The 26191-nt window shown below is 34.7% G+C and overlaps 1 protein-coding gene across 3 annotated transcripts in view; it reads right to left on the minus strand.

The window, feature by feature from the left end:
* Positions 1–26191, minus strand: part of CD2AP (CD2 associated protein) — a 144658-nt gene that overhangs the window by 53528 nt on the left and 64939 nt on the right. For all 3 annotated transcript variants that reach the window (XM_077903736.1, XM_077903737.1, XM_077903738.1), the window contains 2 exons: positions 24791–24891; positions 21676–21796 (listed from right to left, as the gene is read on the minus strand). In XM_077903736.1, coding sequence (XP_077759862.1) covers positions 21676–21796; positions 24791–24891 — 222 coding nt within the window. The remainder of the gene's footprint in view (positions 1–21675; positions 21797–24790; positions 24892–26191) is intronic.

The following is a 26191-nucleotide window of genomic DNA, read 5'->3' on the forward strand; positions in this document are numbered from 1 at the left end:
TAAATGATGGGAGCACTAAAATATCCAAAAAAGTAAAATTCACTTAAACTGATTTTTTTGGATATTGTTTAGAATGGTAACAATTTTAGATATATTTAATTAATAAGATGTTAATTAAGAAATCCAGGAAGTCATTTTATAGTCATATTATACATATATATTATACAACATATTATGCATTTGATAAAAGCATGTCAAAATTCACAGCTCTTGGATAACATGACACAATGTAAGATCAAAACATTAGAGAGAAAATTAACCATTTCTGAAAGTTATAGGATTCAGTCTGATTGTGCTCACTTTGGCAGCACATATACTAAAAATAGGATTCAATCTGATCAAAGTAGGGGAGTTTCCAAATATAACAACTAGTAATATCAGCAAATGTTTTCTTTAAAGTCTATTTTATTTCTAAAAGTTTAAGATCATTTTAACTCATACATGAAATAAACATGTCTAAATTTGAAGCAATCAAAATTTAAATCATAAAAAACTTTTAAAAGAAATTTAATATTATATGAGTAAGAAAGCTGTTTCTACAATCTTGCTTATTAGTAGCAATGGATCTTATTTCTAGGCTTTAACGAGTTTATGAACAAACCATGGAAAACTGTATGGGTATTTTTTTCACTTTATTTTTCTGGGTAAAAGCAGCATTAGCTCTTATCAGATTCTCAAAGGGCCTTAAATCTAAGAAAAAAAGTTCCAAAGTATATCACCCAAGAAAATTCCAGAAACATTTCAGAATGGGGTTGGCGGGTAGGGAAAAACATATGATATGAGTTCACTGAACTAACAAAATCTGTTGAAGTTTAACAGTAAAAATAACAAGGCAATTAATAAAAATGGTAGCTACATTTATTCAGGGCTTAATCTATACCAGGCACTTGCTAAGCACTGTACATGAATTATATTTAACTTACATAACCACTCAAACATTAAGAACTACTATTCCTCATTGTGAAAATAACTGCGCAAAGAAATGTTAAGAAGTTTTCCAAAGCCATAGAGGTACTAAGCAACAAAGCCAACATTTGAACTGAATTCTAGATGATCTCAGAACCAAATATTTTAAATTATTAATTAGATTATTAATGAATTATTAAATTACTATTTTATAAACTATAATTGTGGTTTAAATATTATTGTTAATAAATTATTATTGAATCAAAAGCCTCCAATCACACATCTGAAACATTTGAGAATTAAAAGGAACTTTTATTAAATGTAATGCTAACAAATAATCTATTCTAACCACTTTCAATATTAGCTTAAGCCACATTTTTTGTAACATATTTTTAGTCTATTAGAATGTTTATGTACAATAAAATAAACCACTTTTACATGGATATTCCAGTAATTTTTGAGAAATGTATGCATTATGGAACCACAACAATCAAGATGCAGAATACTTCTGTCAACCCAAATGGACACTCATACACACCTTGATTTTCATTGTCACAAGTATCTTTCAGAGTTTCAAATAAACTTAATCACACACGTAAGTCTCCTGTCTGCTTCTTTTGCTAAGCAGAATGTGTAAAATATACTCATGCTGTTCCATGTATTCATACTCCACTTCTTTTTATTGCTGATTGGTATTCCATTTACAGACCTATCACTATTTCTCTAGCATTAAGAATGTTAACTGCCGGTTTTCACAGATGAGCTTTGTCCAATTTAGAAAGTTCCCTTCTGTTGCTCTTATGGAGCTTTTTTAGTGAAATTAAGTGTTGAATACACAAAATTCTCTGGGATGCCTGGGTGGCTCAATTGTTAAGTGTATGCCTTTGGCTAGGGCGTGATCCCGGAATTCCAGGATCGAGTTCCACATTGGGCTTTCTGCACGGAGCCTGCTTCTCCCTTTGCCTGTGTCTCTGCCTCTATGTCTCTCAGGAATAAATTAAAAAAAAAAAAAAAAAGAATACACAAAGTTCTCTTTCTGTACCTACTGAGATGACTATTATTTACACTGTTAACTTTTAAATCCATGGGATAAACCTCATTAACTATAATGTATAACCTTTACATATTTTGCTTTTGAACCAAAGGGATAAATCCCATTAATCATAATGTATAACCTTAACATATTTTGCTGGACTTGATGTGCTAATGTTTTGTTTTGATTTCTGTTTATGCTCATGAGATAATGATTTGTAATTCATTTTTTCATGACTTCATCAGATTTTTATATCAAAGTCATACAAACCTAAGAAATCTGAAAAACTGTGTAAGATTAAATCCTTAATAGAATTCAACAGTATTTTGTGTGAAGACTTTTGATAATGAATTCAAATTTTTTCATGTGCTATTCAGACTATTCTATTTCTATTTTGGTAGGTGTACTGTTCAAGGAATGTATACATCTAAATCATCAAATTTATGAGTATATTTTTTCATTATCCCTCTGAGGTCTGATCTGTAGTGATTATTCATATCTGGTTGTTACTCAGACACTTCATGTCTGATTATCGGTAATATTTTTTTCCTTTTTTCTTGAGCAACATTAGAGCTTTATCAATTTTATACCTTTTCAAAAAACTCAACTGTTGAACTTGATTTTCTTTAAAGTTGTCTGTTTTTTATTTCATAGTTTTTTGCTCTCATTTCCTGCCTTCTAATTATTTTAGGTCTGCTCTTTTTTTACTGATTTCAAATATAAAAACTTAAGATTACTGACTTCTACTCTAGTATTAGCACTGAAAGTACAGGTGCTGTTTTACCTGCATTCCACAAATTTTGATTGTTATTTCCATTTTCTTTCTTTGAAAAATCAGTTTAATTTCCCCCCTAATTTCTTCTTTGATCCACTGATTATTTATAAGTATTGCTTAATTTCCAAGTAACTGAGAATTTCCCAAGTATTTATTACTAAAATATTTCCCCTGGAGTCACAAAACCTCCTGTATAGGACTGTAAACCTTTTAAATTTCTGAGACTTGTTTGATGCCCAAAGATTAAGAGTCTACCTGGTAAATATTCTATGTACTCTTCAAAACAATGTATATTCTACTGTTGGTGGGTTAACAATTTCATAAATATAAATTAGATCCACTTATTTGATCACTTGAGTCTTCTACATCCTTGCTAATTTTTTTGTCCACTAATTCTATCAATAAATGAGAGAAGGATGTTCAAATCTATGTGTGAATTTGCTTGTTTCTTTCAATTCTGGCAGTTTCTGTCTCATGAACTTCAAAGTTATACCATGAAAAGGAATAAAATTAGGTTATACATATTTAGAACTATTATATAATTTTTATGAATTGATTCCATCATTATGAAATGTTCCTTTTATTCCTGGAATTTTTTTCCTAAAGTACACTGATATTAATGTAACCATTCTAAATTGCTTATGCTTTGCACACAACACCCTTTTCCTTTCATTTAACCTGTATCTTAATATTTCAAGCAAGTTTCTAGTAGGCCACACATTATCCAGTCAATTGGCCTTTCAATTAAGAGTTTTCAGATCATTTAATTTTTTTTTAAGTGGGCTCCATATCCACTGTAGGGCTCAATATGATTGCTTCAACTCACAATCCTAGATCAAGACCTGAGCTGAAATCAGGAGTCAGACACAATGAATGAGACACCCAAGCACCCCCAGACCATTTAAATTTAATGTAATCACTGATGTGGTTTAAATCCATGATCTTGCTATTTGTTTCTATTTACACAGATGATCTTTGTTCCTTTTTCTTTTTTATCTTTTGGCTTTAACAACAGACATTATTTTTTCAGAAGCTCAAGATCAGAATGGCAGCATGTTGGGTTGTGGTGAAATCTCTCTTTGTGGCTTACAGATGGCTGCCTCTCACTATACCCTCACATGGCCGTTCCTCATGTGTGCACATAAAGACAGTGGCCTCTGCTATATCCCCCCCCCCTTTTTTTTAATTGACATAGTATACTAGTTTTGGGTATACAAATAACAATTACTAATGTGTATATATACTATGAAATGATTACCACAGTCTAATTAGTTAATATCCATCACCATACAGTTACAAAATATTTTTCTTATGAGAACTTTTAAGATCTATTTTTCTATGACTTTTCAAATATACAATACAGTTTTATTAACTATAGTCACTATGCCATACATTACATCCCCAGAAGTTATTTATAACCTGAAAGTTTGTGCCTTTTGACCACCTTTATTCATTCTACCCATCCCATACCATTTGCTTCTGGCAACCATCACTGTGTTCTCTGTATCCCTAAGTTCAGTTGTTTTTAAATTCCACATCTAAATGAGATCATACAGTATTTGTCTTTCTCTGTCTGACTTATTTCACTTATAATGTCCTCACGGTCCTTCCATGTTGAGGCAAATGGCAAGGATTTCCTTCTATTCTATGGCTGAATAATATCCCATTGTGCATATTTATAAAACTTTTTTTTATCCATTGTATAAACAATGCTGCCATGAACACAAGGGTGTAGATTTCTTTTCAAATCAGTGTATTCCTTTTCTTTAGGTAAATGACCAGACAATGGAATTGCTGGATTACCTGGTAGTTCTAATTTTCTGAGGAACCTCCATACTATCTTCATTAGTGGCTGCACCAATTTACATTCCTACCAACAGTACAGGAGGGTTCCCTTTTCTCCATATCCTCAAGCACTTCTTGTTTTCTTGATAATAGCTATTCCTACAGGTGTGAGGTGTTATCTCATTATGGTTCTGGTTTGCATTTCTCTGAATATTAGTGACGTTGAGCACCTTTTCATGTATTTTTTGGCCATCTGCATATCATTCTTTTTGAAAAAAATACCTATTCGGATCCTCTGTTCATTTGTTAATCACGTTTTTGAGTTGGGTAAGTTCTTTATATATTATGGATATTAACCCCTTATAAGATATATGGGACAAAGGAACAAATATAAATATGTGATTTGCACATATTTTCTCCTGTTCCATACTCTGCCTTTTCATTGTTGATGGGTTTCCTTTCTGTGGAGAAGCTTTTGAGTTTGACGTAGTCCTATTTGTTTATTTTTTGCTCTTGCTGCATTTGCTTCTGGAGTCAGTTCCAAAAAATCATCTCCAAAACTGATGTCAAGGAGCTTACACCTATGTTTGCTTCTAGGAGTTTTATGCTTTTAGGCAATTGTTCAAGACTTTAATCCATCTTGAGTTGATTTTTGTATTTGATGTCTCTAAGTATTTTTTTTAGCATTTTTTATTATTAACTTATTAACTATTATTGTTTTCTTTTCTTTTTTTTTTTTTAATTTTTATTTATTTATGATAGTCACAGAGAGAGAGAGAGAGAGAGAGAGAGAGGCAGAGACACAGGCAGAGGGAGAAGCAGGCTCCATGCACCGGGAGCCCGACGTGGGATTCGATCCCGGGTCTCCAGGATCGCGCCCTGGGCCAAAGGCAGGCGCCAAACCGCTGCACCACCCAGGGGTCCCTATTGTTTTATTTTCTTAAGAGTTGCTCTAGCCTTACAATATGCATCATTAACTCACCAAAATCTACATTCAAATAAGATTATACCACTTCACATGTAACAGCCTTGCAATGGATGCATTTCCATTTCATCTCTTCTGTGTTTATATCTACTGTTACCATACATTTTACTTCTACATAAGCTATATTTCCCATAATACATTATTTTAATACATTATCATTTAAAAATTTTTAAAATGGAAAAGTGTTTTATACTTACCCACATATTTACCTATATTTCTATCACTCTTCATTCCACTTAAATACAAGTTTCTACCTAGTATCATTTTGCTTTCTTCCTGTAGAACTTTAATTCTTTAGAGTGCTGCAGGTTTGCTAGCAATGAATTTTCTATTATTGCTTGCCTGAAAACTTTTTTCTCACCTTTATTCTGAAGAATATTTTCACAAAACCAGAATTCTGAGTTGACCGCTTTTCTTGTTTTAGCACTTCAAAGATTCCATTGTCTTCTGCCATACTTAGTTTCTGATGATTGTATGTGGTTTTTATCTCAATTTTTCTCTATTTGAAGTGTCCTTTTTCCACTAACTCCTGAGACTTTTCACTTTACTGTTTATTTTCAGCACTTAATTATGGTATACCATTGCAAGCCCTGTGTGTGTGTGTATCTTTATCTTATTTGAATCTGTGGATTTATAGTTTACATCAAATCTGGACATATTTCAACACTCTTTAAAAACAAAAAAAGATTTTATTTATTCGTTCATGAGAGACACACTGAGAGAGGGGCACAGACACAGGGCAGAGGGAGAAGCAGGCTCCATGCAGGGAGCCCGACTTGGGACTCAATCCTGGGTCTCCAGGATCACACCCTGGCCTGAAGGCGGCGCTAAACCACTGAGCCACCCAGGCTGCCATGCCCTACTTTAACATTTTTTCTTCAACTATTTTTCCTGACCACCTTTTCTCTACTCTTTTTTTCTGTAACTCTAGCTACATGTTAGACTATTTAAAATTATCCCAAATTTTCTGCAGTCTTTTTCCTCTTAGTGTTTCATTTTTGGAGTCTATTGCTATGTGTTCAAGTTCAATTATTTTGTCTTCATTCTCTAGATTACTGTTAAAATTCCACGAGAAGGAATTCTTTTCAGATACTGTGTTTTTCATTTCTTGTAATTAGTTTCATTTGATTCTTTTTTTTATATCTTCTGTTTATTTCATTCTTCATATTTTCCCTTACATCCTTGGGCATACTGAACAGTTTTATTAATAGTTATTTTAATATCTTTGTTGCCAATTCCTCATTTCTGATCCACTTTCTATCAACTAATTTTTCTTCCAAATTGTGGGTCACATTTTGCTACTTCTTGATATACAGATAGTAATTCATTTTATTTAATGTTGAGTGCTAAATCTTGTAATCCTTTAAAAAACAGTGGCTCAGTTGGTTAAGCATCCAACTTGGTCATGATCTCAGAGCTGTGGGATTGACCTCTGCTCTGGACATGGAGCCTACTTAAGAGTCTCTCTCTCACTCTCCCTCTGCCACCTACTCCCCACTAGAAAATTTAAAAATTTTAAACATAAAAATTTAAAAAACAGTGATTCTCAACCTGGTGTACTCTTATCCCCCAAGGGATATGTAGAACGTCTGGAAACAATTTTAGTTATTATAACTGAAGGGTGCAACTGATATCTAATGGATTTAGAACAGAGATGTTTATAAACAGTCTATATGCACTGGACAGACCCCAAAGCAAGACGAGTATAGGAATTCATTGCCATAAAAATTAGAGTATTACAGATAATGTCAAGCTCACACTGACCACAGTGTTGCCATTCTGATCTCATTTATTCTCACTAGAGGTAAACATTATTATGAGCTTTGTGTATGTATTTTTCTGGTTTTTGCATATATAGGCATTTATCAAAAAATATATATTATTTTGATTCTTAAAAATTTGCTTAAATGGTATCATACTGTGCACAGGGCTCTACAACTTATCGTTTTAATTCAATGTGTTTTCCAGCTCACCAATATTGATACATATAGGTCTAGTACTTAGCAACTCTAAGTACAAATAAATGAATATAGGGATCCCTGGGTGGCGCAGCGGTTTAGCGCCTGCCTTTGGCTCAGGGCACGATTCTGGAGACCCGGGATCGAATCCCACGTCGGGCTCCCGGTGCATGGAGCCTGCTTCTCCCTCTGCCTATGTCTCTGCCTCTCTCTCTCTGTGTGACTATCATAAATAAATAAAAATTAAAAAAAAAAAAACAAAAAACAAATAAATGAATATAATAGGAATAAATGGAGATTTGGTAGCTTGAGGGAAATGCTGTACTATTCTATAAAACTCATTATGAATTTTAATAAATTAGGAGTTTTTATTCTGATAATAAGCCTTCCCATAATCCCAGATGCCAGTCTCATTGGGTGGCCATTTCCCTATTGGGTAGTGCCTTCTCTGTACTTAGAGACCACAAAATGAGAAAAAGTGAAAGCACAAGAATTTGACCATACCAGACAAGGAAAAATAATGCCCCAAACTTTGAGATAGATATTAACTTCCTAAATTGAGCAAAGAAAGTGGAGATTTGGTAATCATTTGTTTAACCTCTGCATAGCATGTGTTTTCCATGGTAACCATTTGGAAAAGCTTGTTTCCTCCCCCACTCTTACCTCTTCCTAACAACAAAGGCATTGTGTGGTGGCAGAGACCCTATAGTTGTAATAAGGTTTTTCTTTTTTTTTCCTCAATTGCTTTACTTCACATTTAAAATTTTGCATATAAATTGGCAATCTCAACTACAGAATAATTAAATGCTATCAATATGAAATTTGAAAATATACTTAAGACGAGCCCAAAGCAAGGAGTTATCCTGCCCAAATATGACTAGTGACAAGGCTGAGAAACCCCGAATTCAAGAGTGCTGATTTTTTTCTAGCAAACAGGTTAAGTACCTGCATATTAGTGTGAAGCTTTCTCAGGGTAAAACTAGAATAGCTTCCACTTGAATGCCAATCTACCCTCACTTCACCCTTCCACTGAATTGTCCAATGTATTTAATGAAGTCTCTCAAAGCCAGAGTTCAAACAATTCTTGACCCTGCATAAGCACCAAGAACTATTCATTTTAATCCCAGTGATTTATTTTTCTTCATGAACTGTTCATGTCTAAGCTCATCGGTTTCACTCCATGCATTCGCAGATATTCAGCCAAACACTCAAGGCAATCCCCTAATCACATTGCTGAAACGTCTCTCTCTCTCTCTCTCTCTCTCTCTCTCTCTCTCTCTCTCTCGGTGAGCAGCTCACAATTCTGACTACTTTGGCTTCTTTGAACTCAACTCTAAATCCTCAACAAAACTGACAATCTTCTGCTGACATTTACCCTTCCTGCACTGCAGTCTAAAAATTTCCTCCTGGTAGAAATCCAGGAAAAGATTTTCCTTGTTTCACCTTTTCTCAAGTAACTCGTTCCTGTGCTGCCTATTGTCTGAAAACATTTGTTTTCTATAATTTATTCAATTTCCCAGTTTGGTGGGCAGGTAATTCTACACTGTCTTACTTCCTCACTGCTGAACTGCGGCCTAAATATTGTAATATACATCTTCAACAACCAGCTTGTCAGATAAATGTAGAAGAGTGTATGAGGTACCTAACCTGAGAAGTTTTTTTTTTTTTTTAAGATTTTATTTATTTATTCAGAGACAGAGAGAGAGAGAGAGAGAGAGAGAGAAAGTCAGAGACACAGGCAGAGGGAGAAGCAGGCTCCACACAGGGAGCCCGACACGGGACTCGATTCTGGATCCCCAAGATCATGCCCCGGGCGGAAGGCGACACGAAATCGCTGAGCCACCCGGGCTGCCCACAGAGCAGCCTTTTAAAGTGAAACAATATATATTAATAAGCCACGCAAAAATAAAGGCAACTTCATCAAATTATTTTAAGGTATGATTCCATAAAACGAAAATTTTCAAGAAAAAAAAAAACGAAAATTTTCTTTTAGATTTAGTGACTATAAACTTTACTGGAGTCATTAAAACATACCATTAAAATAAATGGCTAGATATTAAAAATATCTAAATACTAATAGATAGGTTACTTACAGCTCATTGAAAATTGTCAAAACTACTATAATGATTATTAAATCAATGGTTGGAAGGCAGTATAGTGTAGTAATAAAGCACATGAACTCTAGAGTCAAACCTTCTTGATTCATATCACCTCTTTCACTGTATGTGCCCAATTTCCTTACCTATAAAACAGGATTCTTCATAGGATTGCTGTGAGGACTAAACTGACTCCTATAAGTACTTAACAGTGTCTGGTTCAGTATCTACTATTTTTAAGGAGTTTAAAGATGTATTGCTGAGCACCATCCAAGTAAGAGAGAGAGCATGATCACATAGAAGAAATATAAAAAGGAAAATGTCTTAACCACTACAAGGAAGAATGGGCGGAGAAGGAGGAGGAGAGAAAGGAAGAGCAGTATATGGGGAAGCAGCCAAGAATGAGGTTTTGTAATCAGACAAAACAGAAATCTTACCTGTATGGTATTCCTAACATTTTTATGCCTATATACTTTAATGTATCTGTCAGACTGTCCTTGAATTTTTAAGCTTGTAGGAAAATTCTATCTACATTTTTACATGCCCCTGTCGGTCAAGTAACATAAAAAGCAAGTCTTCCTATTAGGCCTAAAATTCTTTCTCCTTTTTCATTAAATCTCTTTAACAAAAGCCATTTGATGGCTTATACCTCTATATAAAATCACTTAAAACCAAAAGTCCCAAAATAAAATTGTTGAGGGAAAAAAAACAAACCAAGAATCTTTATGTGAGCTATACTGGGTGCTAAAGAAAAGTAATACAACATAGAAACTTTAATTTTTTTTAAAGAATTTACTTATTTATTCATGAAAGACACAGAGAGAGAGGCAAAGACACAGGCAGAGGGAGAAGAGGCTCCTTGCGGGGAGCCCGATGTGGAACTCGATCCCAGGACCCCAGGTCACGACCTGAGCCAAAGGCAGATGCTCAACCACTGAGCCACCCAAGCACCCACAAAGTAGAAATTTGATGAAAATACAAAGCACTTAATGAAAGTAATCCAAGGTCACTATTAAACTAAATGGAGAACATGGAATATCATTAAAGCAAAACATGTAAACCAAGTGGAAGTACTTAGAATCTATAAAGTTGCTGGCACAAATTCCCCTTTTTTACTCCAAAGAATATCTTTTACCATCATCCAAAGATTTTAAAAACAATCCTACGTTTCCTAAGAAAATGTTGTGTGTTTTTTAAGTAGTTAAAAATCTGTATTCCTTAGCTCCTAAACAGAATCTTTAGAAACTATTCTGGTTATAACCTAATTTATAAAGACTCATAATACATTGCCAGTAAAAGCATCAAAGCCCCTTAACAATTTTCCTTACAAAGCTGTTTATTTCAAGTCATTCAAGGTGAATGCTAATGCAGGATTATAGACACCAAAGTAAGGGTGCACCACCTTAAATCCTTCAGACCAAGCTGGAGACCACCAAATATTAGTTCATCACCTTTGGCACAACCAGTGTATACCACCATTCCACAAGGATCGGGTGCCCCACTAACAATAAGCACTATCTTCTTTTTCAGAGTTTGAATAATCCAATTAAAACACTGCTGACTCCTCCTAAAAGAATGAATATTTCTACCCTTAAGAAATCAGAACTTCTGAAGAACAATCCATCAAGGTTTCTCAAACATTTTATGCCAGGCATCCCTCTATTAGCCCAGTAAAGCCCAGAAGGATGCATGGCTCCAAACATTTAACTATTGTGACCCTTTTAATCTCCTCAAAATTCTGACCTGTCATTCTTAGTATCTCTCCTCTTTTACAGAAAAAAAATCACAAGTCAGACATCTCTCCCTCAGCTTCCTGGCACTGACTAGTCTCCAATCAATTGAGACTAATGATACCTACAATGTAAATTTCATTCCCTCTACCTTTTTGGTTAATCCTATTGAGATAAATTCCATTCTTCCGAATCTGCATCTTTAATTTCTCCCTATTTGTTCTCTTCCATTAACATTTAAAAATGATCCAGACTTTTCCTCTTAAGAACAAAAACATTCTTGAATATATGTTGTTCTCAACTGCTGCACTGCCTTATACTTCCTTCTGCCACTCTCCACCTCCACAGTCAACTTGGCTTCTCTCCCAATCACCTTTCTTTACTGATCTTATCCAGGTCATTAACGATCTCTCCATCCCTAAATCCAGGATTCCATATACTCTTATCTTACCTATCTTAACCTCACAAAGAATATCAGACATTACTGCCTACGTCCTCCCTGAAAAACTCTCTTCCCTTAACTACCACAAACTCACAGGTTTCTCTCTACATTCTTGGTCTTTTTAATAATTCTATCTAAGCCCATACTATAACTGTCGCTATATATATAAGTTGGTCCAAAGCTCTTTTCTTTTTCTTCCCCCTAGACAGTCTCCTAGGGTGATCTCATTTAAGTTCTAAGTCTCTGCAAAGGCGGTGAGACAGAAATATTCTTGACATTCTTAAAAAACTATAAGGAGACCAACATGAATAAAGGGGAGAGTTAAGTAGAAGACAAAGTCAGAGAGGTGAAGGGAGGCATCGGGGGTGCCAGGTCAGAGGGCTTTGTAGCCAATTTAAAAAGACTTTGACTTTTACTCTAAGTAAAATATGTACCTACTAGAGTATAAGCACATTAACATTTAGGAGGCAGGTAATGGCAAATTAACAGCCTACTGTAACTGTACAGCAAAAGATAACTTATACAGGGAAAGAGAAGTGGTAAAAGAAAATAGTTCTGTACATTTATTTAGTAGGTGACAACATCCGTTAATGAATCAAGTGTAGAATGTGAGATTAAAAAGAAGAGTTAAAGATGAATCCAATTCTTTGGCTTAAATAATGAAGCTGCCATTAACTCAGATGAGGAAGACTGTATAGAGCAAATCTAGGTGCAGAGAGGAGGACAGATCAGTTTTGACCAGCTTAAATTTGAGATACCTATTAGACATCTAAATGGAGATTTTTTTATAGACTTAAGGCAGGGAGAAGACTTATACAAGGGAGGAAAATAACAGAAGCTATAGTCACTGGCTTTATAGAACATGGAAAATTGAAAGCAAGTCTTACTTAAGCAAATAAGTGGAATGTAGAAGATGATGAAGGACGCTCTAAACAAAGAAGGTTACATATATTTGACACGATGAAAAAGGAGTCATTTCATTATAAAAATGGAAATGTAACACTTCCTTACAGAAGTAAAGCTTTTCCTGAAATTGAGTATTAGAAGATATTTATCTAAAAAAGTAAAACAGACTAAAAGGACTGTAAAAATACCAAATACAAGGTATGTTACACTTCATTAGGACATAAGAATAGTAGACATCAATTCTGTAAATCATAATGCATAAGATGGAACTCTTAAAACTTAAAGATCTATATTCTTTTATCACAAGAGTTCTAAAGTTTTTATAAAGCCACTCACTTCCTGGTATTCAAATGAACATGCAAAAACTTCCTGCCTAAAAATTAGAGTTTTTTTATAAAAGGGAATTATAGTGTACTTCAACCACTGACTTCCCAACCCATAATCACAAAGCTCCACATTTAGAATGCAATGTTATTTTAAAGGGGTTAAGCAAGCAAGGAAGTACATTTTTAACAGACATAATTCTGCAAAGTTACTAAAATTCAAATAAGGTTGAATAGTGCAAGAAAGTACCCCCCAAAAAAAAAAAGAAAGTACCCAAAATATTTAACAATTACACAGATTTAAGTTTATAAAAAATTGTAAATATAATATAAAATTTAAATTTTATTTCTTTTGCTAGTGATCCCATATAGCCTTAAAATTTTGTACAAATTTTATTTTTTTTTAAAGATTTTATTTATTTATTCATGAGAGAGAGAAAGAGAGAGACACGCAGAGGGAGAAGCCAATTCCATGCAGGGAGACCGACGTGGGACTCAATCCCAGGTCTCCAGGATCAGGCCCTGGGCTGAAGGCGGCGCCAAACTGCTGAGCCACCAGGGCTGCCCCTGTACAAATTTTAACAGCTGAGTTTACACGGCATTATAAGCATCATTTTACCATAAAATAATCCGTAACAATTTTTGAGGGGGGCTGAGGCAAAGGGAGAGGGAGAGAGAATCTTAAGCAGGCTCCAGGCCCAGTGAGAGCAGAAAGCAGGCACAACCCTAAGATCATGACCTGAACCAAGATCAACTGACTAAGCCACCCAGGTGCCCCAAATGTTAAAAACAAATATTAGAATATCCGATACCTATGAAACATATGGGCAAAAATATGCATCAGAAGTAATTCAGGGGACAGTCAGCTAAGTCATAATTATACCACTAAATTTAAGCCAGATATTTTCAGTACTTGTTTGTTCTCTAATGGTTTTTATACATCTTTAAGACATGAGTCCTGACTTTAGAATACCAAGCAATCTCAAATAAGTAGAACATAAAATAGTATATGATTTTATGACTCTTATATATCTTCCTATCTCAATGATTTTCTGTGTTTCAATGTAATCAGCATCTGTGCTCAAAGAATGATTTCAACATCCCAAACTGACCCGACTGTAACTCCCAGTGAAAAAATTGCTCTGCTTAATACTTTATCATGTCACTATTCAGAATGGTTAACTTCACATTTGTTTTACACTGGAAAATTAAAGGAAAAAAATGGGGTAAAGAAGTAAAAATAAAAGTGTGGTAAGAAAGAACTAATATCAACTATGCTTCAAAACTTTCCAGGTACTAAGCCAGTTTGTCTTTATACATAATCTGAAAAATGAAGGCATGCTTTATAAGGTACTGATTAAAACAAAGACACTAGACAGAAGCTAACCAAAGAGAAGATAAGCTGTTAAAGAATTAAGTTGTTTCTTTAATTCACACAGTTTAAGGTAAAACCTTAGAGAAATTTAGAACCTTAAAAAGTTCACTGCAAAGGTAAGAAAATATATACAGCAGAAGAACACTCAGAAATGGGAAGCGACTTAAAAATGGAAATTTGCACCTTCCAGAAGGCTATTTACTGGCCAACACCACTCACACCAAATACCCATGAAGTTAGTGTTCATTAGTTTTTAGCACATGTACAGGGCTAAGAATACACGTGAGCTCCCTTGAAAGGCCAATGAGAATAAGGGATTCTAAAAAGAGGATCCATGGTAGGATATGCAGTGGATTGCATTATTATTCACATTTAAGTGCCCCACCTTCTAGGAAAATTACATATACCTACTCTGTTTCACTCAGGCATAACCATGACAGTCCAATATAGTATTAGTGGAAGTAATATATGAAAATTTGGAGTAGAAACTTTGAAAGCTATGTTCCTTTCCCCTGCCTCTGTGCCTAAGCCATGTGTCAAAAAGGAGACCCTAGGGATCCCCGGGTGGCGCAGCGGTTTGGCACCTGCCTTTGGCCCAGGGCGCGATCCTGGAGACCCGGGATCGAATCCCACGTCAGGCTCCCGGTGCATGGAGCCTGCTTCTCCCTCTGCCTGTGTCTCTGCCTCTCTCTCTCTCTCTGTGACTATCATGAATAAATAAATAAAATCTTTAAAAAAAAAAAAAAAAAAAAAAGGAGACCCTAATAAAGTCCCTAAATGACTATGACTATGTCTTTGTTTTAAGCCACCATGATTTACAGGTTGTTTTCACTGCAGCATATTCTGAACAATACACTATGTTACATTTTGTTCAAGGAAGAAGGAAATATTCAAATATATGTTTTTGTGGGTAGCTGCATAAACACATACTGGGAAGATAATAGCAAGAAAGTACAAATGCTTTCTGATATAGAGCAAAAGAGACAACTAAGTGGACAGAAACAAGTATTACAATGTATATCTTTTTATATACTGGTTTTTGAACCAAAAGAATGTATGATCTAGTCATATATATGTATGGGTGTATATATGTGTATATATGAACTATTTAACACATGAGCTAATATATGAAATTTTATTCATGATTTATGCATATTTTTCAGAGTATAAGTTTTCACCTGCTTCTTAAAGGTGTATGAACCAAGAACATGAAGAAAGCAATATTCTTGCCCTCTATATATAATCAAGATGGCATGTCAGATGAAGAATACAATAGTTACCCACAAATGCTGAATGATCAAGCCCCTAATTTTAACAGCAGACTGCTCCATGCAAGTAGGCTAACCCACCATAGCAGAGACTCATCTACTCTCCCTAAAAATAACCAATACCATTCCCTTGTGCTCCAGGAAAAAGATGACATAATCAACTGGTATGAGGGCTACCTGTTTCATTATAAATTATGAAGTTTTATTTATACTTTCCCTCCCCAAAGTGTTGGCACTATAAAAAGGCACGTAAGGGACATGAGAAAAAATATAATACTCTGGAATAAAAAGTAACCAGATCATAAGCTATTCATTTTTTGGACCCCTATAGTAAGGAATAAGCAAACAAAGAAAAAGAACAGTCTCTGCCTATAAAAGGCTTACAGTCTACTGAAGAGGTAAAACATAAACATGTCCAATAGTCATAGGTAACATGATAAAACATCTACACAGACTGGTCAAATGAACTTGAACAAGGGTTTGGCCACTTTTTTTTTTTAATTTTATTTATTTATTCATGAGAAACACAGAGAGAGAGAGAGAGAGAGAGAGAGAGAGAGGCAGAGACACAGGCAGAGGGAGAGGCAGGCTCCTTGCAGGGAGCTTGATGTGGAACTTGATCCCAGGACTCCAGGATCATGCCCTAAGCCAAAGGCAGACACTTAACCACTGAGCCACCCAGGCATCCCAGGCTTGGCCACTTAATGGGGAAAGGCCTACCTCTTTGTAACAGCATATCCATGGGTTTTAAGGGTAATTATTAACCTTGCTTTAAGTTATGTACACCTTGCTTGCTGACCTAAATCCCTAGATCTGCAGCAGAACTAACTTACTTTCCTTGAGATTTGCAGACCACTGACCTTGAGGACTGGAGGACCAGACTTTCCCAGAAGATAAGGCCTGCCTACATTCAAAAACAGCTGCTGCTCATGCCAGCAAGTCCATTCAGGGTCATGTCAACAATACAGCTACACCACCTGGGTTCCTGCTTCTCTTGCCCCTCTCCTGTTTTCCCATACTTTACCCCTTTAAAATTTCCAGCTGTCCACTGCCTGGACAGTGAAGATGGTTTTTGATACATTAATTAGTCCACCATCTTCCCACCTTGCCAGCTTCCTGAATAATGCAACCTTTCCTTTTCCACCATCACCTGTCCTTTGAGTACTTATTTTCTAGCAGCGAGCAACCAAACCTGAGTTTGGAAACCAGTTTTCTGTCTGGTAACATCATTAACAAATGCTGCTACGAAAACTGGATATCCACATGCGAAACAATGAAGTTGAACCGTTGTCTTAAATCATACACAAAACTTTACTCCAAATGACCTACACATAAAACCAAAAACTATAAGATTCCAGGAGAAAACAAGTGAGAGAGTTTCATAGCACTGGATTCGGCAACGATTTCTTAAATATGATACTAAAAGCACAAGCAACAGAAGAAAAAATAGAAAAATGAGACTATTGTTATGAAAAACCAGGGCAGCCCGGGTAGCTCAGCAGTTTAGCACCTGCCTTCAGCCCAGGGCATGATCCTGGAGTCCCAGGATTGAGTCCCACGTCAGGCTCCCTGCATAGAGCCTGCTTCTCCCTCTGCCTATGCCTCTGCCTCTCTCTCTCTCTCTGTCTTTCATGAATAAATAAAATTAAAAAAAAAAAAAAAACAACTTTCCCTCATCAAAGAAAACAATTAATGGAATGGGAGAAAAATACTTGCATATCATATATCTGTTAAGGGATTAATATCCATAATATATAAAGAATTACTAAAACTCAACTACAAAAAGAAAAAAGAACACACAAATAACCTGATTAAAAAACAAAGGACTTGAACAGATACACAAATGGTCAATAAACATATGAAAAGATGTTCAAGATCACCAATCCTTAGAGAAATACAAATCAAAATCACAATAAGATATCATCTCAAACCCATTAGGATAGCTAATGTCAAAAAAAAAGTGTGTTTGCTGAGGATGTGGAAAAATTAGAACCCTTATACAACTGTTGGTGGAAGTGTAAAATGGTACAAACACCATGGAAAATATATAGCATTTCCCCCCAAGAAATTAAAAATAGAACTAGTATATAATCCAGCAATCCCATTTCTGGGTGACTATCTAAATTGAAAACAAGGTCTCAAATATTTGTATGCCCATGTTTTGGCAGCATTACTCACAACTGCCAAGAGGTAAAAACAACTCAAACATCCATGGATGGATAAATGGCTACACAAAATGCAGTACATATATATAACAGATTATTCCATCTGAAAGAGGGAATTCTATCACATGCTATAACATGAACAAATTTTGAAAATATTATGCTATGTCAAATAAGCTAATCTCTAAAAAACAAATACTGTATGAGTTCATTTATATAAAGTAGTCAAGTTCATAGAACAAGGAATGAGGAGTTACTTAATGGTATGGGGTTTTGATTTTGTGAAATGAAAAAGTTCTGTAGATCTGCATGACAATGTGAATATACATAACACTTCTGAATTGATGCTAAGAAAATGGTCAAGATGATAAATTCTATATAATATGTTTTTTATAACAATTAACAATTTTTTTAAAAAGCCTGTATAGAGGAAAACAAGCAGAAGAATAATTAGAAGCAAAGAACAGGAGTTTAGAAAATAACATCTTTAAGATAGTTGTAATCAGGGGTGCCTGGGTGGTTCAGTCCGTTAAGCATCTGCCTTCCGTTTAGGTCATGATCCCAACCAGACTCCTGGGATTGACCTGCATCGGGCTCCCTGCTCCTAGGGGAATCCTGCTTCTCCCTCTCCTTCTGCCTGATGCTCTGGGTATTTGTGATCGCTCCGTCAAATAAATAGATAAAATCTTTTTAAAAAGGAAAAAAAGATAGTTGCAGAGTTGCAGATTATATTTCTAAAGTTTCCTAGAATATTTCGGAAAAGATGAAAATGTGCCAAGTTTTTTTTTTTAAGTAACAAGCAATATATTTTGTTTAGATCTATCTTCTACCAGCACCTCTGATATTCAGATCATTTTACTCCAGGCTGATATGTACTAGTTTGAGTTAACTGTCTTATCTTCCAGAGGCTAGGACCTTAAGCTTCTGGACTGCAGAGGGTGATTCTGTGCCCTCACAAAACCAACCTAGCACTGAGCACATAAAGGCTTAAAAAACACTCACTGATTAAACTGGCCTCGACTGCTTCCTAAGGTCATTTACTTTATTCTAAAAATAAGATTGGAGTTCAAACTACTCACCAGACTGATTTATGCCTTCACTCTGTTACCTATTAATTATTACTAAAATTGATTCCTAAAACCCTTTCCGGAAAATGTGGTATTATTAATCGTTAACTGGCAATTTTTCCTTAATATGTGATTCATCATTACTAGATCTGTTTTATATGGTTTACTTTCCAGAACAATAGCAGTATTTTATGATTATGTAAAGTAACACATTTTCCCCTGACACTTTATAAAATCCAAGGTCTCCGGTATATCATTTCAGAAATTGTTTTCATGTTGTTTTTCCATACTCATCCCAACAATCTACTGATAACATCAAAGATCCGAATGCTGCTTTTTAAGCATTAGTTCTCTCATGATTAAATATAAAAGCAAACTCAATTATTTATTTCATTCGCTCTATGGCTGATGGGCCAAAAGATGAAATCACTGTAGACTAGAATGTACCTTAGTGGTATTAAACTAGAATTAGAGAAAAATAAAATAAAATAAAATAAACTAGAATTAGAGGTACCAGTAGAAATAGGTAGGCATGTAGGTAAAGAGATAAAAGAAATGCATGTGTGTACATGTGTAATCATTCCCCAGTTTTATCTACTAAAAGTGCCCAGAAGCAATATCACTCCAAGTTCAATGAGCACACTTGTGCTCAGATCTCAGTGTTTAACTACTATACTTCTCTAAAAGAAACCAAGAGTGCCTGGATAAGTAGCTGATTTCAGGATGAAGTAGGGAAAGTTCAACATGAGCCTGAAATATTTTGTATTAAAAAGTAACAAAGTGCTCAAACAATGATGAAGACCTGTTCAGAGGACAGGGCAATGCAAACTCATCCATAATGAGAAAAAAGCAGACCTATGGTCACCTGAGACCAGAGGCAGTAAAAGAGATGGACTATATCAGGGAATGAGGAATATTTGGAGGTGATACAAATGTTTTGTACATTTATTGTGGCAGTGGTTTTCATGGATGTAGACATTTGTCAAACTCATCATACCCTATATTTTAGATAGGCAATTTATTGTATGTATATTTCCAATAAAGTTGATTTTTTTAAAAAATCACACAAACTAATTTGAAGGAGCTTTCACAGGCCAAAATAAGTAACAGTAACTGATTAATACCTAGTGAGTAAACAGAACTCACCAGTGAGTCCACACTAATAAACAAAAACTGAGCAGCAAGAAAAGCTCTTCAGAGAGGAATGTCAATAAACAAAGATGGGATGGAGTCAGAAAATCATCATTTTGCAAATACCATTAAAGTATCTGACTCAGGCAAATTTATCTATGGATGCTTAAACTGTTGGGTGAAGTTTGATGAGGAAACAGATATTTACAGTCTCAAAGTATCTCCCCACAAGATGCTTATCAGTTATACAGAAAAACAAAAGTACACTTACAGTGGCATCACAGCTTCAACAAAGTAATCAAATTTAATATCACCAAAAATAAAGCACACACTCTGTGCTTCCTGATACAATGCAATGAGATATCATAATTTTGTAATCCTGTTAATAAAATACAACCTGAAACTAATCATGAAAAATCAGAAAGAAAGTCCAAACTGGGATCCATTATATAAAATATCAGCTTAAACTCTTCAAAACTGTCAATAAAAACAAAGAAGGACTGGGAAACTATTCCAGAGAAACCTGAGAAATAAATTTCCTGCAAGGTCTTGTCTGGAATTGGGAGAAAAAAAAATAGCTATATAAAGCATTTACTAGAACAATTAAATCTGTATGTGAACTACATATTAAAAAATATTATCAATATTAAATACTGCCAATATTTAATGTCTTGATTTTCATAAATATACTGAACCTCACTACACATATTTTTCCATACAGAAAAAGACCTACTTATCCCTACATTACCACTTATGAATTTAATCTCTCTTAAAAAACAAAACAAAACAAGGGCACCTGGATGGCTCATTCAGTTAAGTGTCAGACTCTTGGTTTCAGCTCAGGTCATGATCTCAGGGTTGTGAGATCAAGTCCCACATCATGCTCCATGCTCAGTGCAGTCTACTTGAAATTCTCCCTCCCTCTCCACTTCCCTCTGATCATGCACACACATTCTGTCTCTAAAATATAAATAGACCTTGAAAAAAAAAAAACAACCAAATTCCACAGCAATTCTCAAAAATTCTTAAATTTAGCTTTGGGATAAAATGTTCTCATACTTTTATTTTTTTTTTAATATTTTATTTATTTATTCATGAGAGACAGAGAGAGAGAGAGACAGAGACATAGGCAGAGGGAGAAGCAGGCTTCATGCAGGAAGCCTGATGTGGGACTCGACCCCAGAGTCCTGGGATTATGCCCTGAGCCAAAGGTAGACGCTCAACCACTGAACCACCAAAGCGTCCCTGTTCTCCTACTTTTAATTTAAGATGAATTTGTGGGTGAGCCTATAAATGAGGGCAATCACAAAATAATTAAATGACATTCTGGCTACACAAAAAAAAAATGTAACTTATTATCTGAATATGAACAAAAACAAAAGCAAGATTTTTTTTTTAATTTCTAAAATCGCTGAAGTAGTTAGGCCATTTGCAAACTCAAATTAAAACATTATATTAGTACATCTTAAGTGGGAAGAAATCAGATTAACATAAGTAGTATCAATTCATAATCAGGGTACTAAACATTTAGTTTGGGTTGAAGCCGACTTCAAAGAAGGAAAAGATTTTAAATTATTTGCCTGGATATTTAGTTCTTTTTAAAAGTAGAAGCTGCTTTTTAAAAGTAGAAAAAAATTAGCTCATAGTTCAACAAGAACAGTTTCCAAAAAACACCAAACACTAGATCATATATAATTTTATTTAAATCTATTCAAATTTTTAAAATAATCTACCTGAATCCTCTTGGGCTTCATGAGTTTCACCATCATCTGTTACCTCTAATTCTTTCACAAAATTTGAGGGAAACAGTCCCAACTTGTTGTTCAGGGTTCCACTCCACCAGCCTTCTTCTACCTGAAAGAGTTCACAACTCAAAAATAATAAAAATTTCTCTAAAGTTGAAAATCTTCCTGCTATGGGAAAATTAAGCTACATAACTGAATGAGCACAAGTTAGTTATGCAAAATAATCCCCTTAGATCTGTAAGAAAACAACAATGGTGAAAAACATTTTGTAAGTAGATTAAATCTAAATTGATTAGACTGATCAATTAGTCATTATCAGTAGCACTTTACAACATTTACAACGAGAATTTGTAATCAATTGCAATCCATGATGTAATAATTTTTATAAAAATATCAGATAACCCAGAATAAGGTATTAATAGCAGGAAGTACATAGCTCTCTTCTGGAACATCACTCTTTTAACACTACTGAGCCTCCCTTTTAATTATTTCAATATTTGTAATATATTTCATATATTATTTAAGTAGATAAATTCTGATTTGGAAAAAGGTTGATGAATACAAGAATATAACTTCCCAAATGGAACATAAAATTACTAAACCTTTAACTTAAACAGTGAATCTTAATCCAAGTAAGAAAAAAAATCATTTTTAAAATCCAAATGCCAGGCTCCCCTAAACACTTCTCCCTACCTCAACCAGAAATATCCTCAGAAACCAAACTCTTAAGAAAAATATATACATTCACTAATATCAAAGTTACTAATTTTCATGGTTAATACTATTTAATAACTTTTAAAATATATAATTTCTGCTACGGATGCTAAAAGATATTAATAGGTAAAAAAATTTAAGTAAACTATACACTGTTAAAATTCACATCACAGTAGTACATGAAATAACACTACTAGAAAAGGCTCTTTATTCTGTTTAAAATCTGTTTTGATTCAGAATTACAAAGCAAACTTTAGTAAATTATTCATCCAACAGGCTCTCACACTATGTGTAAGCCAAGATGTTAACTGCTTGTAAAAGACTGAGATTTGCATATGAGAAATCTCTGCCCTGGAGTGAAACAATCTAAAGAAGAAAACAAACCTAAGCAGATAGTTAAAACATAATGTAAGAGGTGCTACAACAAAAGTTATGAACAAAATGCTATAAGAGCACAAGAGAGGACTTAAAAGATTCAAAAAAGGTTCCCCTAAAAGGAAATGACAAAAGAGCTGGATATTAAAGGCTGAATAAGACTTTTCTAGTTACAAAGCAAGTGATAAATATGGTGACATAAAAATAAAGGAATTATTCCTGGAATATATACAGCTGAAATACAAGATGGCTAGAATAGAAGGGGTTTGAGAGAGAAATGGAAGGCAGTAAGAGTGAGGAGTTCAGAATTTTTTTAGCAGACTTAAGGAGACACCACAGGATTGAGAGTTCTTCAAACCATGATGATAGATATGGTGACCAAAAAGCAACAGATAAAATTGAGAAAAACATCAGGAAACCCAATTATCTACACTGCAATCCCAAACTGGCACCACCTGAGTAGTTAAGGTAAATAACCTTATAATTCCTATGAACTAAGAAATTCTTAAGAGGCAGGATAGTATAGCAGTAAAGAATAATGACTCAAACTATGTGGATTTGGATTCTGACTCTTCTGCATCCCATATGTATGGACTTGGGCAAAAATGGCTGAAACAAGCTCTCCTATCCCACATGATCATCTACAAGGTAATCTTAACACTCCATGAAGAAGTGGTGGTCTTTGTCCCCACCACCTTCAACCTTGCTGGCTTTTGACATGCTTGTACCCAAGAATGTGGTGAAAGTGACACAATCACTTCCAAGGTCAGATTATAAAAGGCTATCACCATTACTCACTGAAATGTTTATTAGTCACTAAGAGCCTTGGAATGCCATGCAGTTAAGTCCAACCGTCCTGAGGCCCCATATGGTGAGAAAGCAAACTCAAAGGGAGAAGCTACCTAATAGTCTCCAGAAACGGTCTTCAAGCCTTCTAGGTACCAATTCCACCAGCACCCAAACTTTGAGTCTTTCCAGATGAGGCCCCAGGCATTACGGAACAGAGGCATAGCCATGCCAACTGTGCCCTACCTGAATTCTTGACTCACACAACACATGAACCTAATAAAACAGCTGTTCTTGGCTACAAAGTTTGGGCCAGCATGTTATGCAGCAACAGTAACCAGTACAGCCAATCACTTATCTTCCATGACTCCATCTCTTCATATATAAAATGGATATAAAAATTCCTGTCTCCTTAGGTTGTTTAGAAACTTAAAATAATAAATGTGAAACACTTAGCATAATGCTTCATAGAGTCTCAATAAACATTATTATTATTGCCACCTGATGGAAACAAAACAGAACTGTCTTATATAAATATATTGGAATTTAATATAAACATTAAGTGATAAATTACATTACATGGATGTTATATCAATCTCTATGACTATATATGATATCAAAACATATACTTTGAAAATGAGATCTTCACTGCCAAATAAATTTTTAATATTCTTTTAATGATAAAAGCAGAGATATGAAAAAAGTTATGTCTACCATATTTTAAAATCTCATTCTAAGATATTAAAATGTGAGAAAAGTGGTTTTGATTCACATTTGAATGTGATAATTCAAACAAGGCAAAGCTTTTATAATATTCTGTTTTTGTATCCCTCTGCTATGCAAAAGACAAAATTCCTTCTATTTTACTGCTTTGGGCCTAAAGTGAATTCAGAATGAAAGAAAATGTTTACTTTTATTCTTAGCTACTTAGATTACATTAATCTTTAGCTTAAAAAAATTTTTATTCCTAAAGTCAACACACACAAAAACAGTACACAAATATCAGGTATAGTTAAGAATGAATAAGAATTTATTCCAACAGATAAAACAACCTTACATTAAGCCATTAAAGATCCATTTTTAAACCTGTATCTTAAGATTTTTATAGAATACAACAAAAGTGGCAAAAAAATTCTAATGAAAAATTAATATTCTTATAAAGCAGTTTTCTAATACCCAGAGCATCAATTCCAATTGCTGCTTTATCTCTAGCACATGTTTTCCTTACCTCATCATTAATATCAATAATATCTCCCACTTTCAGCTCCAATTCATCCTCATTTTGTGGAAGGTACTCAAAGAGAACTTTACACTGACGCTTCTTGGTCTCTAAAAGAAGTGAAATAGCAAAAGATTAGGTTAAGAAAGATCATTAAAACAAACAACATCATCTTTATTTCTATACCACACTGATATCAGAGAATTCTTATGCATGTAAGCATTCTAAGCAGCTAACCACAGTAGCTCTGGTTGGCTTTTCACCTTGCTCTCACATTACAATCTACACATGCCAAAATAAATTTAAACCAACTACAAATAAGGTACAGGCTCCCGGCCATGAAATCTATTTATACAACTGATCCCACCAATTAGACCAAAGTAAAATATCCAATGCCAATTTTGAGACTAAAAATATAAACAATAAAGACACAGTTCACACAACAAATTTTTTCACAGACAAGCTGTCTTCCAAGCCAGTAATTTTTAGACTACTTCCTGATCAAAGACTGAAAATACCCAAAATGCACTAAAATTTAAGAATGTCTGTTGTTAAAAAGACCCAAAATGAACAAATCCAAAATGTATCTTATCTTCAAGAGCTCTATTTTCTGACAGATAAAAATCAAACTCACACAAGTAAAGATAATAATTTTAACTTTTCAAACAAGCTTCATTTATTCACATAAGTAATGATCATTTACAACCATCCAGTCTTGTGTTTCTCAACTTCTTTCAAACTCTTAAGAGTTGAGAACCCAGACTCACTCCCATCTTAAACCTGAATCACTGGGGAACCCGGCTTGCTCATTTGGTTAAGCACTTGTCTCTGGCTCAGGTCATGATCCCAATATGCAGGACTGAGCCCAGGGTTGGGCTCCCTGCTCAGTGGGGAGTCTGCTTGTCCCTCTCCCTCTGCCCCTCCTCCCATTTGTGCTCTCTCTCTCTTAAATAAATAAAATCTTTTCTAAAAAAAAAAAAAAAAAGTTTTTTTAAAATCTTTAAATTTTAAATAAATATTAAAAAAACTGAATCATTAAAGCACCTATGGGTAGACAATCAGGTATAACTGATTAAAGGATGACTTATTGCTACTCAAAATCTGTTCCTCAGATCAGCAGCAACAGTATCACTTCAAAGTTTCTTAGAAATGAAGTATCTAAAAAAAAAAAAAAAAAGAAATGAAGTATCTCAGGCTCCACCTTCAGACCTACCCGTTATGGACTGTATTGTGTCCTTGACAATACTGGGAGGTAGGGCCTTTGGGAAGGTAATTACAGTTAAATAAAGTCACAAAAGTGGAGCCCTAATACCCCAACACACTTAATTGTGTACGTGTGCATGTGAGCACACACACATAGAAGGCCATGTGAAGATGCAGAGGGAAAGACAGCTAGCTACCTGGAAGTCT

The sequence above is a fragment of the Canis aureus genome, chromosome 7, assembly GCF_053574225.1.
Source record: "Canis aureus isolate CA01 chromosome 7, VMU_Caureus_v.1.0, whole genome shotgun sequence".
In the NCBI taxonomy this organism is placed as follows: domain Eukaryota; kingdom Metazoa; phylum Chordata; class Mammalia; order Carnivora; family Canidae; genus Canis; species Canis aureus.